Source organism: Oncorhynchus mykiss, chromosome 22 (genome assembly GCF_013265735.2).
Source record: "Oncorhynchus mykiss isolate Arlee chromosome 22, USDA_OmykA_1.1, whole genome shotgun sequence".
In the NCBI taxonomy this organism is placed as follows: domain Eukaryota; kingdom Metazoa; phylum Chordata; class Actinopteri; order Salmoniformes; family Salmonidae; genus Oncorhynchus; species Oncorhynchus mykiss.
In genome coordinates, this window is record NC_048586.1 from 21,708,316 (window position 1) to 21,722,762 (window position 14,447).

General features: G+C 39.0%; 1 protein-coding gene across 1 annotated transcript in view; it reads right to left on the reverse strand.

The window, feature by feature from the left end:
• Nucleotides 1-565: 565 nt before the first annotated feature.
• LOC110501591 (ly6/PLAUR domain-containing protein 1-like) overlaps nucleotides 566-14,447 on the reverse strand; it is a 57,351-nt gene continuing 43,469 nt past the window's right edge. Inside the window, exon 3 of the mRNA XM_021579266.2 lies at nucleotides 566-1,160. Coding sequence (XP_021434941.1) covers nucleotides 904-1,160 — 257 coding nt within the window. The 3' untranslated portion in view covers nucleotides 566-903. The remainder of the gene's footprint in view (nucleotides 1,161-14,447) is intronic.

Here is a 14,447-nt window from a genome sequence, read left to right on the forward strand (position 1 = left end):
GGAGTCATTAAAACTTGTTTTTCAACCACTCCACAAATTTCTTGTTAATAAACTATAGTTTTGGCAAGTCGGTTAGGACATCTACTTTCTGCATGACACAAGTAATTTTTCCAACAATTTTTTAAACAGATTATTTCACTTAATCAAAATTCCAGTGGGTCAGAAGTTTACATACACTACGTTGACTGTGCCTTTAAACAGCTTGGAACATTCCAGAAATTATGTCATGGCTTTAGAAGCTTCTGATAGGCTAATTGACACCATTTGAGTCAATAGGAGGTGTACCTGTGGATGTATTTCAAGGCCTACCTTCAAACTCAATGCCTCTTTGCTTGACATCATGGGAAAATCAAAAGAAATCAGCCAACACCTCAGAATTTTTTTTGTAGACCTCCACAAGTCTGGTTCATCCTTGGGAGCAATTTCCAAATGCCTGAAGGTACCACGTTCATCTGTACAAACAATAGTACGCAAGTATAAACACCATGGGTCCACGCAGCAGTCATGCCTCTCAGGAAGGAGATGTGTTCTGTCTCCTAGAGATGAACGTACTTTGGTGCGAAAAGTGAAAATCAATCCCAGAACAACAGCAAAAGACCTTGTCAAGATGCTGGAGGAAACAGGTACAAAAGTATCTATATCCACAGTAAAACGAGTCCTGTATTGATATAGCCTGAAAGGCCGGACAGCAAGGAAGAAGCCACTGCTTCAAAACTGCCATAAAAAAAGCCAGACTACAGTTTGCAACTGCACATGGGGACAAATGATCCTTATTAAGACATCATCTAAATACAGTGTCTATGTTAGGACAGCGTCATATATCCATTGACGATATGGACACCGTATCAAGCCTCAAATTTTAACCACAGTCTTGATGAGACCAAACCAGCCAATCATAGGCTCTCAGCTGAATATGGAGGGTGGGCGCAGGAGGAAGGGAAGAAAAAGGATGGAGAGGCTGTGTAGTGGGCTTAGGGACGAGGCGGCAGAGGGAACTCTGTTTCTGGAACTCTGTTTCTTCTGACGGGGTCCATTACAGAGGGGAGTGTTGCAGCAGCTGATGCACACTGAGTAGAGCTTCCCTGTGCAGAACTGCTGGTAGCCAGAGGAGGCGATGAGGCAGGCCCCAGACGATGCGCAGGACTTGCGGTAGTGCTTCCCTGGAACAAGAACAGAAACGTAGCCATTAGATGCTGTTTGCGCAGTACGGGTGTAGTACTGCCAGAGCGCGGGGGAGTGGCACTCCATCACTTTTTTAAATTTGAGGATACACAGAGCTAGTAAAACTAATAAATACTATTTAAAGGGAAACTTCACTCTGGCTCAGCCACGGCATATAGTCATTACTATATTAACATTATTACGTTATCATAAACATAAAAATTATCGTAACCACAACCTAGAACGAACACATCATTTCATTGCAAGATTCGAGACGTTTCGACTTCCTAGGTATTTGGCTGCTCATAGTGAACCACAAAATCCGGCATTTGTAACGAATGCAGATACCACTCCTAGATGGGACGTGCCCACAAACTTGGATGATGGCATTGTTTACTTTTACAACACAATAATCTCATTACTTCTCTAGGCAATTTTTGGGAAAAATGTCTCTACATTTTGTCACATGCCCATGTTATGTTCTGTGTCTGGCTATGCTAATTACAAACAAGCGCAACATGACTTATGTTTCAGCATTCTACATTCCAGAGATTTACCCCGATGCTGCCAGTGGCTTGCGGCTATCAAGAATGATGTTGCAATGTTCATGATATCAGGCTCTTGAGAATGATTTAGTAAAACATTTTGTCAGGATTAATTTGCTACACATAGTCAGTTGTAGTATAATCATTTTGTGAGAGGACAATGCATATCTTTTAGACCTCAATGTACATGTAGGCCTGTGGCATACAATGTAGGAAAGACAATTTGCCATATCAGACTGATACTTATGGGGGAATAACCAGTGTTAACAGTACATGCAAAGCATGAAATGCAGTAATCGGTAGATGCCTAATACGCAGGGGCAACCCGTCGTTCAGGGTCGCCACTGTTTTGAGCCCCAACTGTTTAGCTAAAAATAAATACATATTTTACATGTTTTGCATGTTATTTTGGCATTAATACGTGTCACATATCAGTTTGCAAGCAATGAAGAAAAACATTTTTGTTAAAAAAGCCACATACAAACATGCTTATTTGCTTTCTTGAATAAGGCAGCTCCAAAATGCAGGTGTTCAGTGCTTGCTCAGTGCTTTCTGTAGTGGTGGGGCAGCCAGCAGAAAATACGGAGCATAGGGGTTAGTAATGTTCTCTAATTGCACTGTGTTCAAATCACGTTATATCTACAGTAGCTTTGATTGGACTGGACTCAACATTATACTTCCAAAATCTTAGCTAGCAAGCATCATCATGAATCAAGTCGACAATCTACTGGCAAATCCTTTTCAATCCTTGTCACATGAAGACAAATTATGATATGAAGACAAATTATGAAGATAAATAATATATAAAACGTATCGGTGCTCATCGGCCATTGGACATAAACATTACACAACAAGTTGGAAATCGCAAATTCAACAATGACTGATTTGGAATAAACTCAGCAAAAAAAGAAAAGATTTGCTAAATTGTAATTACTTTGCTACTATGGCCTATTTATTGCCATACCTCCTCATGCCATTTGCACCTACTGTATATAGACTTTCTTTTTTTTCTATTGTGTTATTGACTGTACGCTTGTTTATTCCATGTTCCTGTGTTGTTGTTTCTGTCGCACTGCTTTGCTTTATCTTGGCCAGGTCGCAGTTGTAAATGAGAAGTAGCTTACCTGGTTAAATAAAGGTTAAATAAAAAATGTACAGCTATGTTTTTTTTACTATTTCACTGCCAGACAAAGCTCCGCTGATTGCCAGGTGTAACAGTGGTAAGGTGTTGGGACTGCCGTTTGCCACCGTTATAGTGCAATTAATATATTGTTTAGTGTTGTGTTCTGGCTTTGCTGGCATTCATCTAAAAAACTTTTTTTTTTTTAGATTGCCCCACGAAGATTTACATGCTAAAATCGCCACTGCTAAAATGCAAAACAATGTCATAAAGAAATGGTTCACAGTTGGTAGCTGTATTTAAAGATACTATTGTAAATCCACTTCTCTCCCCAACTGGTATCAAACATTCAATTCTGAACAGATGAAGTATAGCCTACAACATTATGGCTTTGTGGGCTGAAAACAAGGGGATATCCTACGACACCACAAAGACACTGGGTCATCAAACCTGACTCACATCTTAACAGGATGAACACATCAGTGTAAGTTACATGCAGAGCTGTCAGGTGGTGGAACGCTGTGCTTAAATGCAAGACAATAGCGTTCTCCTTTTAGAAAGTGGCGATTTTAGCATGTAAATCTTCGTGGGATAATCTAAAACAAAATGGTTTTAGATGCATGCCAGCAAAGCCACAACACTAAACAATATATTAATTGCACTATAACGGTGGCAAAGTCAGTCAAGTAAACAAGGCATCTGAAAATTGACTTGAAAGATGCAACAATAGATATTTCTTATTCCAGTACTCACATTCTTTAAAGAAGCATTTTACTAAAAAAATTGTTTTTAATTCCTGTCAGTTCACTATATCCCCTTATTGTCTCAAAATAGCATTATTTTGCCAATACGAATATCATTACAGCTACCTATCATTACAGCAGACCTGTTTCCACTTCCCAAAAAAGTATGTCAAAACGTATCATAAGACCTTTTGCTCTTATTTGATGGCTATCTATTCTTCTGAATAGAAAGTATCCTGCAGCTACAGACTCCATACCAAAGATGACCCAGTTTATTAAAACCATCTTTTTGAAAAACTTGTTGACTTACCTTCGCATTTAACTCACAGAGAGAGGTTCTGTGGTACTTAGTGGCGGCATATTTCGGACTCCAATTCTGGCAAAAGCAGCTGAGTGTGTGAATTTCTAACATTTTATATGTCTTTTCATTTAAAGTCCTAAGCCCTAAATTGTTATGACTGTCACCATTACACAATCTATTGACGAACCACAGTTCATTCTGTCACAAACATTGTTTCCACGTCAATTTCAACAACAAAAAAATGAAATGTGATGTATGAATCAACGTGGAAAAGTGATTGGATTTGCAAAAAGTCATCAACGTAAAAGGAATTTAGTATTTTCTTTCACCCAACTTTTAGCCTAAATCCAATGACATGGTGATATTTTTTGGTTATTTCACGTTGAATTCACGTTAGTTGACAACTCAACCGAATAAAAATCAAAACTAGACGTTGAACTGTGCCTATAGGGAGACTTCATTTCAGATGACAATATGTTAGAAAAGACATAAACACTGTCTCGCAAAATGACAAATGTTTAACTAAGACTTGAAACTATTCCTATTATGATATATTGAATAAGCAAAATATGAGAAACAATATATTATAAATAAAAACTTTAGCTGCAGAAAAGGATGCTGGGGAATATGCTCATTTTTGTGCACATACGTTTCTGAAAATATACTTTAAATATATTTAGTGGACATTTAAGTATACTTTCAAAAAATTCTATTTAAGTATATTTTCTTGGGATATGAAAAAGTATACTCTCAGGAGTGCAATAAACAACCGTTGTCAACTTTCTCTGCACTCCTCTGAACAGGAATTCGGAAAGTACAGTGCTTGCCAAAGTATTCATACGCCTTGGATTTATTCAAATGTTGTTAAAAAGTTGGATTAAAATGGATTTAATTGTAATTGTTGTCAACAATGTACACAAAAATACTTGAATGTCAAAGTGGAAGATTTCTATTTATTTTTTAAAAGATTGATAGAAATTAAGTAACTAAAATTGTCATTGCATACATGCTAGAAACACCGTCGGCAGCGATTACATCAGAGAGACTTCTTGGGTAAATCTCTAAGATTTACCCTTTACACACATCTGTGAGAGCCAGAAATCTTGCTTGTTTGTAGGTGACCAAATACTAATTTTCCACCATAATTTGCAAATAAATTCATAAAAAATCCTACAATGTGATTTTCTGGATTTTTTATCTAATTTTGTCTGTCATAGTTGAAGTGTACCAATGATGAAAATTACAGGCCTCTCTCATCTTTTTAAGTGGGAGAACTTGCACAATTGGTGGCTGACTAAATACTTTTTTGCACCACTGTACATGCCTGAATGTCAAAGTATAAATACTACCGGTGCTAGCAAACCTTTGAACATTGTATCAAAACAAATGTTGGTGCCGAAAAAGTGCTCAGCTGACACCTTGTCTCAGAAAGCCCATCTAGCACTCCTATTAGTGTGCCATTTCAACCATAGAGTTTACACTGTCACGGTGCCTTTCCATCATAAAAGTGGAAACTGAGGCTGTGACATAATTACAATTAAAGGTCTTTGTCCATATATTTGTCATCGCAGTGGCATCCTAAGCAGGTAAACATGAGTTTTTTTAAAGTTCTGGGAAAAAAGAAGATCTTCGATAAGTAGACCATGACAGCATAGCATCCAGAGAAGTATGCAATTGTTTGTTTTCTATTGTCAGGCTACAACAGTGCAACATGAAATAAACAAAATTCAAGAACTATTCAAACTGTCACCTTGTGTTTGTGTCTGATGTACGTACCCAATGTCCAATAATTGGTACCCCATGAGATCATAGAAATATGCATAACATATTTTTAACCTCTTGAAACTGGGGGCAGTATTTCATTTTTGGATGAAAAACGTTCTCGTTTTAAACAAGATATTTTGTCACGAAAAGATGCTTGACTATGCATATAATTGACAGCTTTGGAAAGAAAACACTGACGTTTCCAAATCTGCAAAGATATTATCTGTGAGTGCCACAGGACTGATGCTACAGGCGAAACCAAGATGACATGTCAAACAGGAAATGCCCCAGATTTTGGAGGCGCTGTGTTCCAATGTCTCCTTATATGGCTGTGAATGCGCAAGGAATGAGCCTACACTTTGTCGTTTCCCCAAGGTGTTTGCAGCATTGTGACGTATTTGTAGGCATATCGTTGGAAAATTGACCATAAGAGACTACATTTACCAGGTGTCCTCCGTCAAAATTGGTGCGCAATCGCCAGCTGCATGCATTTTTCCATGTCGTTCAGAGGAGAAACCAAACTTCCACAAATGATATATCATCGAATAGATATGTGAAAAACACCTTGAGGATTGATTCTAAACAACGTTTGCCATGTTTCTGTCGATATTATGGAGTTAATTTGGAAAAAAGTTTGGCGTTATAATGACTGAATTTTCGGGGTTTTTTCTTGGCCAAACGTGATGAACAAAACGGAGCGATTTCTCCTACACAAATAATATTTTTGCAAAAACTATTTGCTATCTAATTGAGAGTCTCCTCATTGAAAACATCCGAAGTTCTTCAAAGGTAAATTATTTTATTTGAATGCTTTTCTTGTTTTTGTGAAAATGTTGCGTGCTGAATGCTAGGCTTAATGCTATGCTAGCTATCAATACTCTTACACAAATGCTTGTTTTGCTATGGTTGAAAAGCATATTTTGAAAATCTGAGATGACAGTGTTGTTAACATAAGGCTAAGCTTGAGAGCCAATATATTTATTTCATTTGCGATTTTCATGAATAGTTAACGTTGCGTTATGGTAATGAGCTTGAGGCTAAAATTACACTCCCGGATACGGGATTGCTCGTCGTAACAGGTTGCTATTATTTCAATAATATGGATGACTGCATGTATTATCCTGAACTTTGTATACGATTACTGAGGCACTGTTTGCCATCATTTAGATAAGAAGTCAAATAAAATAAAATCACATTTTCAGCAGATGTTATTGCGGGTGTAGAGAAATGGTTGTGTTTCTAGGCCAACACATGCAGTAATATCTAACAATTTCACAACAATGCACACATATCTAAAGTAAAGGAATGGAATTAAGAATATATAAATATTTGGACGAGTAATGTCGGTGCGGCATAGACTAAAATGCAGTAAAATAAAATAAAGTATAAACATATGAGTAATCCCGTTAGCGGGATCATTTTCATCAACACCTGCTGAATTGCAGTGCACCATATTCAAATAAAATTACTAAACATATTTAATTTTCATGAAATCACAAGTGCAATATAGCAAAACACAGTTTAGCTTGTTGTTAACCTGTTAGAGCTCTAGGGGCGCTATTTCATTTTTGGATAAAAAACGTTCCCGTTTTAAGCGCGATATTTTGTCACGAAAAGATGCTCGACTATGCATATTCTTGCATATTCATATTCATATTCATATTGACAGTTTTGGAAAGAAAACACTCTGAAGTTTCAGAATCTGCAAAGATTTTGTCTGTAAGTGCCCCAGAACTCATTCTACAGGCGAAACCAAGATGATGCATCACCCAGGAATTAGCAGAATTTCTGAAGCTCTGTTTTCCATTCTCTCCTTATATGGCTGTGATTGCGCAACGAATGAGCCTACACTTTCTGTCGTTCGCCCAAGGTCTTAGCAGCATTGTGACGTATTTGTAGGCATATCATTGGAAGATTGACCATAAGAGACTACATTTTCCAAGTGTCCGCCTGGTGTCCTGCGTCGAATTCGGTGCGCAATTGCCAGCTGCTTCTACTTTACCATTTGATTCAGGGGAGAAAGCATGTGTCCAAGAACGATGTATCAATGAAGAGATATGTGAAAAACACCTTGATGATTGATTCTAAACAACGTTTGCCATGTTTTCAGTCGATATTATGGAGTTAATTTGGAAAAAAGTTTGCGTTTTGAGGACTGAATTTATGGATTTTTTTTGGTAGCCAAATGTGATGTATAAAACGGAGCTATTTCTAATACACAAGGAATCTTTTTGGAAAAACTGAGCATCTGCTATCTAACTGAGAGTATCCTCATTGAAAACATCAGAAGTTCTTCAAAGGTAAATGATTTTATTTGAAGGCTTTTATGTTTTTGTTAATGTTGCGTGCTGGATGCTAACGCTAATGCTAACGCTAAATGCTAACGCGAAATGCTAACTCTAGCTAGCTACTTTTACACAAATTATTGTTTTCCTATGGTTGAGAAGCATATTTTGAAAATCTGAGATGACAGTGTTGTTTACAAAAGGCTAAGCTTGAGAGATGGCATATTTATTTCATTTCATTTGCGATTTTCATAAATAGTTAACGTTGTGTTATGCTAATGAGCTTGCTGATAGATTTACACAATCCTGGATACAGGGGTTTTTTCATAGCTAAACGTGACGCAGAAAACGGAGCGATTTGTCCTAAACAAATAATCTTTCAGGAAAAACTGAACATTTGCTATCTGAGAGTCTCCTCATTGAAAACATCTGAAGTTCTTCAAAATGTAAATTGATTTTTTTGAATGCTTTTCTGTTTTTTTGTGTAAATGTTGCCAGCTGAATGCTAATGCTAAATGCTACGTTAGCCATCAATACTGTTACACAAATGCTTGTTTTGCAATGGTTGAGAAGCATATTTTGAAAATCTGAGATGACAGTGTTGTTAACAAAAGGCTAAGCTTGAGAGCTAGCATATTTATTTAATTTCATTTGCGATTTTCATGAATAGTTAACAGTGCGTTATGGTAATGAGCTTGAGTCTGTATTCACGAACCCGGATCCGGGATGGGGAGATCAGAAAGGTTAATCCACCTGTCGTGTCAGATTTTGAAAATATGCTTTACAGCGAAAGCAATCCAAGCGTTTGTGTGAGTTTATCGATCACTAGACAAAACATTATGAACACCTAGCATCAAAGTAGTTTGGTCACAAAAATCAGAAAAGCAATAAAATTAATCGCTTACCTTTGATGATCTTCAGATGTTTTCACTCACGAGACTCCCAGTTACACAATAAATGCTCCTTTTGTTCTATTAAGTTTATTTTTATATCCAAAATACCTCCATTTGTTTGGCGTATTATGTTCAGAAATCCACAGGCTCGAGCGGTCATGACATCGCGGACGAAAATTCCAAATAGTATCCGTAATGTCCACAGAAACATGTCAAACGTTTTTTATAATCAAGCCTTAGGTTGTTTTTAAAATATATAAATCGGTAATATATCTACACTATCTATTGCTTTTTCAATAGGAGACGGAGAGACAATGGCTGACCCACTCTGTTGCGCAAGCAAAACTCATGCGAACACAAACTATGTCTAAAGACAGTTGACAACTTGAGGAAGCGATAGGAAAAGGAATCTGGTTGATATCCCTTTAAATGGAGCAAAGGCAAACTATGGAGCAATATAAGTTCTGTTATACACAGACAATATTTGGACAGTTTTGGAAAGTTTAGAGTGTGTTCCATCCTAATCTGACAATTATATGCATATTCTAGTATCTGGGTCTGAGAAATAGGCAGTTTCAAATGGGTACGTTGTTCATTAAAAAAATCTAAATACTGCCCCCTACACTCAACAAGTTAATGTGACTAGCGTTCCATTATTAAAGTGTCCAGGGATTTTAAGTCTAAGTATATAGGGCAGCAGCTTCTAAGGTGCTAGTGATGGCTATTTAACAGTCTGATGACCTTGAGATTGAAAAACAGATTCTGTCTCTCAGTCCCAACTTTAATGCACTTGTACTGACCTCGCCTTCTGGATGATAGCAGGGTGAACAGGCAGTGGTCTTTTTGGCCTTTCTGTGACATCCGGTGCTGTTGGTGTCCTGGAGGGAAGGTAGTTTGCCCCTGGTTATGCGTTGGGCAGACCGCACCACCCTCTGGAGAGCCCTATGGTTGCGGGTGGTGCAGTTGCCGTACCAGGCGGTGATACAGCCCAACAGGATGCTCTCAATTGTGCATCTGTAGAAGTTTGTGAGGGTTTTAGGTGCCAAGCCAAATTTATTCAGCCTCTGAGGTTGAAGAGGTGCTGTTGAGCCTCCTTCACCACACTGTCTGTGTGGGTGGACCATTTCAGTTTGTTAGTGATGTGCACGCCAAGGAACTTGAAGCTTTCCACCTTCTGCACTGCAGTCCTGTCGATATGGATAGGGGAGTGCAACCTTTGCTGTTTCCTGAAGTCCATGATCAGCTCCTTTGTTTTGTTGACATTGAGTGAGACGTTCATTTCCTGTCACCACCTCCTTGTAGGCTGTTTCATCATTGTTGGTAATCAGGCATACTACTTTTGTGTCATCTGTAAACTTCATGAGTTGGAGGCGTGCGTGGTCATGCAGTCATGGGTGAACAAGGAGTACAGGAAGGGGCTGAGCACACACCTTTGTGGTGTCCCTGTGTTGAGGATTTGGTTTTAGTTTCCTACCTTCACCACTTGGCGGCGGCTCGTCAGGAAGTCCAGGACCCAGTTGCAGATGGCGGGGATCATACCCAGGGCCCCAAGCTTAATGATGAGTACTATAATTTTGAATGCTGAGCTACATGTATAGTCAATGAACAGCATTCTTACATAGGTATTCCCCTTGTCCAGATGGGATAGGGCAGTGAGATGGCGATTGCATGGTCTGTGGATCTATTGGGGCGGCAAGCAAATTTAAGTGATTCTAGGGTGTCAGGTAAGGTAGAGGTGATATGATCCTGACTCGTCTCTCAAAGCACTTCATGATGACAGTGGTGAGTGCTATGGGGCCGATAGTCATTTAGTTCAGTCTTTCTTGGGTACAGAAATAATGGTGGACATCTTGAAATATGTGGGGACATTGAATATATCCGTAAACACTCCAGCCAGCTGGTCTGCGCATGCTCTGATGACGCGACTAGAGATGCCGTCTGGGCTGGCGGGCCTTGCGAGGGTTAACACGCTTTAAAGTCACTACACCTTTATGTATTATGCATTATGATTGTATTCCATACCACCAGTAATGCAGTTGTAACTCAAAAAGTGTGTGTTTGATGAGCCGGGTATGTTTGGTCAATACCATTACAATAAATTTCACAACACAAGGCAACGGTGAAACACTCAATTCATATTGCATGAACGACCATAAAGATTTTAGAAGCAATCGTGTTTAGACCATTTTTCCGCTAGAGGGATTTCATTCAAATTTCAGAGTGGAACTCCAAAGTGTCTGTAGCAATACCCAGTCTAAAATATAAATATAATGTTGAGGTGTTGTGGGCAAAGAGTAAAAAAATGAACCAAGTGCCCCCTAACACTAATGAGAAATGCTATGGTTGGCTGCGCGAACAGCAGCAAACAACCATACATCTCAACCCTTGTGTAGATCGGTAGGAATGAACTTTTACATGAGAGTTATGCTGTTTCATTAAGGCAGAGAAGCAGACACCCCTACTCAATGGCCAAACTAGCCCCCCCTCCCCCCCAAAAAAAGCATGTGGCTAGAACATCTATTGTGGTTTAATAAAAACAACAAATAACAAAACAAAACAAAAAAAACAAATAACAAAACAAATAAAACATCCTCTCACTGTCAACTGCTTTTTTTTAAGCAAAATTAACATTTGTAAATATTTGTATGAAAATAAGATTCAACAACTGCGACATAAACTGAACAAGTTCCACAGACATGTGACAAACAGAAATTGAATAATGTGTGCCTGAACAAAGGGGGGGGGGGGGTTAAAATCAAACATAACAGTCAGTATCTGGTATGGCCACCAGATGCATTAAGTACTGCAGTGCATGTCCTCCTCATGGACTGCACCAGATTTGCCAGTTCTTGCTGTGAGATGTTACCCCACTCTTCCACCAAGGCACCTGCAAGTTCCCAGACATTTCTGGGGGGAATTGCCCTAGCCCTCCGATCCAGCGAGTCCCAGATGTGCTCAATGGGATTGAGATCCGGGCTCTTCGCTGGCCATGGCAACACACCGACATTCTTGTCTTGCAGGAAATGAATCATACTGCTCGTTCTGTGCGTGGTGGCATTGTCATGCTGGAGGGTCATGTCAGAATGAGCCCGCAGGAAGGGTACCACATGAGGGAGGAGGATGTCTTCCCTGTAGCGCACAGCGTTAAGATTGCCTGCAATGACAAAAAGCTCAGTCCGATGATGCTGTGACACACCGCCCCAGACCATGAGGGACCTTCCACTTCCAAATCGATCCCACTCCTGAGTACAGGCCTCGGTGTAACGCTCATTACTTCGACAATAAACGCAAATACAACCATCCCATCCAACTGGGGCAGTTGTTGTTGCCATCCTGTACCTGTCCCACAGGGGTGATGTTCGGATGTACCGATCCTGTGCAGGTGTTGTTACACATGGTCTGCCACTGCGAGGACGATCAGCTGTCCATCCTGTCTTCCTGTAGAGCTGTCTTAAGCGTCTCACAGTACGGACATTGCAATTTATTGCCCTGGCCACATCTGCAGTCCTCATGCCTCCTTGCAGCATGCCTAAGGCAGGTACACAGATGAGCAGGGACCCTTTCAGTAGAAAGGCCTCTTTAGTGTCCTAAGTTTTCACAACTGTCACCTTAATTACCTACAGTCTGTAAGCTGTTAGTGTCTTAACAACCGTTCCACAGGTGCATGTTCGTTAATTGTTTATGGTTCAAACAAGCATGGGAAACAGTGTTTAATAACCTCTCTAGGGCAGGCGTTCCATTAGCGGATCCCCTCGACAACATTCCGCTGAAAAGGCAGTGCGCGACATTTAAAAATATTTTTTAGAAATATGTAACTTTCACACATTAACAAGTCCAATACAGCAAATGAAAGATAAACATCAATGTTAATCTACCCATCATGTCTGATTTCAAAAAGGCTTTACAGCGAAAGCACAACATATGATTATGTTTGTTCATAACCAAATAAAAAAAACACAGCCATTTTTCCAGCCAAATATGGAGTCACAAAAAGCAGAAATATAGATAAATTAATTACTAACCTTTGATGATCTTCATCAGATGACCCTCATAGGACATCATGTTACACAATACATGTATGTTTTTTTTTTCGATAATGTGCATATTTATATCCAGAAATCTCAGTTTACATTGGCAGCTTACGTGCAGTAATGTTTTGATTCCAAAACATACGGTGATTTTGCAGAAATACTCATAATAAACATTGATAAAAGTGTTATTCACAGAATTAAATATAGACTTCTCCTTAATGCAACCGCTGTGTCAGATTTAAAAAAAACTTTACAGAAAAAGCATAATCTGAGAACGGCGCTCAGAACCCAAAACAGCCAGAGGAATATCTGCCATTTTGGAGTCAACAGAAGTTAAAAATAACATCATAAATATTCACTTACCATTGATGATATTCATCAGAAGGCACTCCCAGGAATCCCAGTTTGACAATAAATGACTGATTTGTCGATAAAGTCCATAATTTATGTCCAAATAGCAACTTTTTGTTAGCGTGTTCAGCTCAGTATTCCATCTTCATGAGGCGCAGGCACTTCGTCCAGACAAAAACACAAAAAGTTCCGTTACAGTCCTTTAGAAACATGTCAAACGATGTATGGAATCAATCTTTAGGATGTTTTTAACATAACACATTAATGATGTTCAAACCGGAGAATTCCTTTGTCTGAAGAAAAGCACTGGAATGAGAGGTAACTCTGTCGGGAGTGCTCGTCATGAGACCAAGGCACTCTGCCAGACCACTGACTCAAAGAGGTCTCATGAGCCCCTCCTTTATAGTAGAATCCTCATTCAAGCTTCTGAAGACGATTTTTCTCAGGTTTTTGCCTGCCATATGAGTTCTGTTATACTCACAGACATCATTCAAACAGTTTTAGAAACTTCACAGTGTTTTCTATCCAATACTAATAATAAAATGCATATATTAGCATCTGGGACAGAGTAGGTTCACTCTGGGCACGCTATTCATCCAAAAGTGAAAATGCTGCCCCCTATCACAAAAGAGTTACACCCTTTACAATGAGATCTGTGAAGTCACTTGGATTTTTACGAATTATCTTTGAAAGACAGGGTCCTGAAAAAGAGACGTTTCCCTTTTGGCAGAAATTATTTGGAAGGCTATATTTCATACTTTCAAGTGTTTACTATCGGTTTTATGTCAATCTTGACAAAGCATTAAAATGATTTAGCATTAATTACATTACATCAATATAAATCTGTAATCTTGACATATACAGTCTGTATGGGAATGAATAAAAGAGGGCAGCACATTCTGTAGTTAGACCAAATGAAGGTTTGTTCACAAATAGGCTGATAAGGCCTCTGGGACCAGACACTTCACAACCCAACTGCACATTGATCCGCCAATTGTAAATTATACATGATGGACAAGGCTGCAAAGATTTAAGTCTACAAAAAGCAATAAGGACTGAATATACAACAAGTAGCCAACTCAAACTTTAAAATAAATAATTCATTGACGTTATTAGGGGATTTTTACAAAGGTTTAGGCAGGTATTGAAATAGTCAAGTTCACTTATGAGCACTGCCTACTCCTGAGACTTGAAGACAGATGGGTCTTCCTCTGGGACAATGGCTGCCTATTAAGACTTGAGGGAAGAACAAC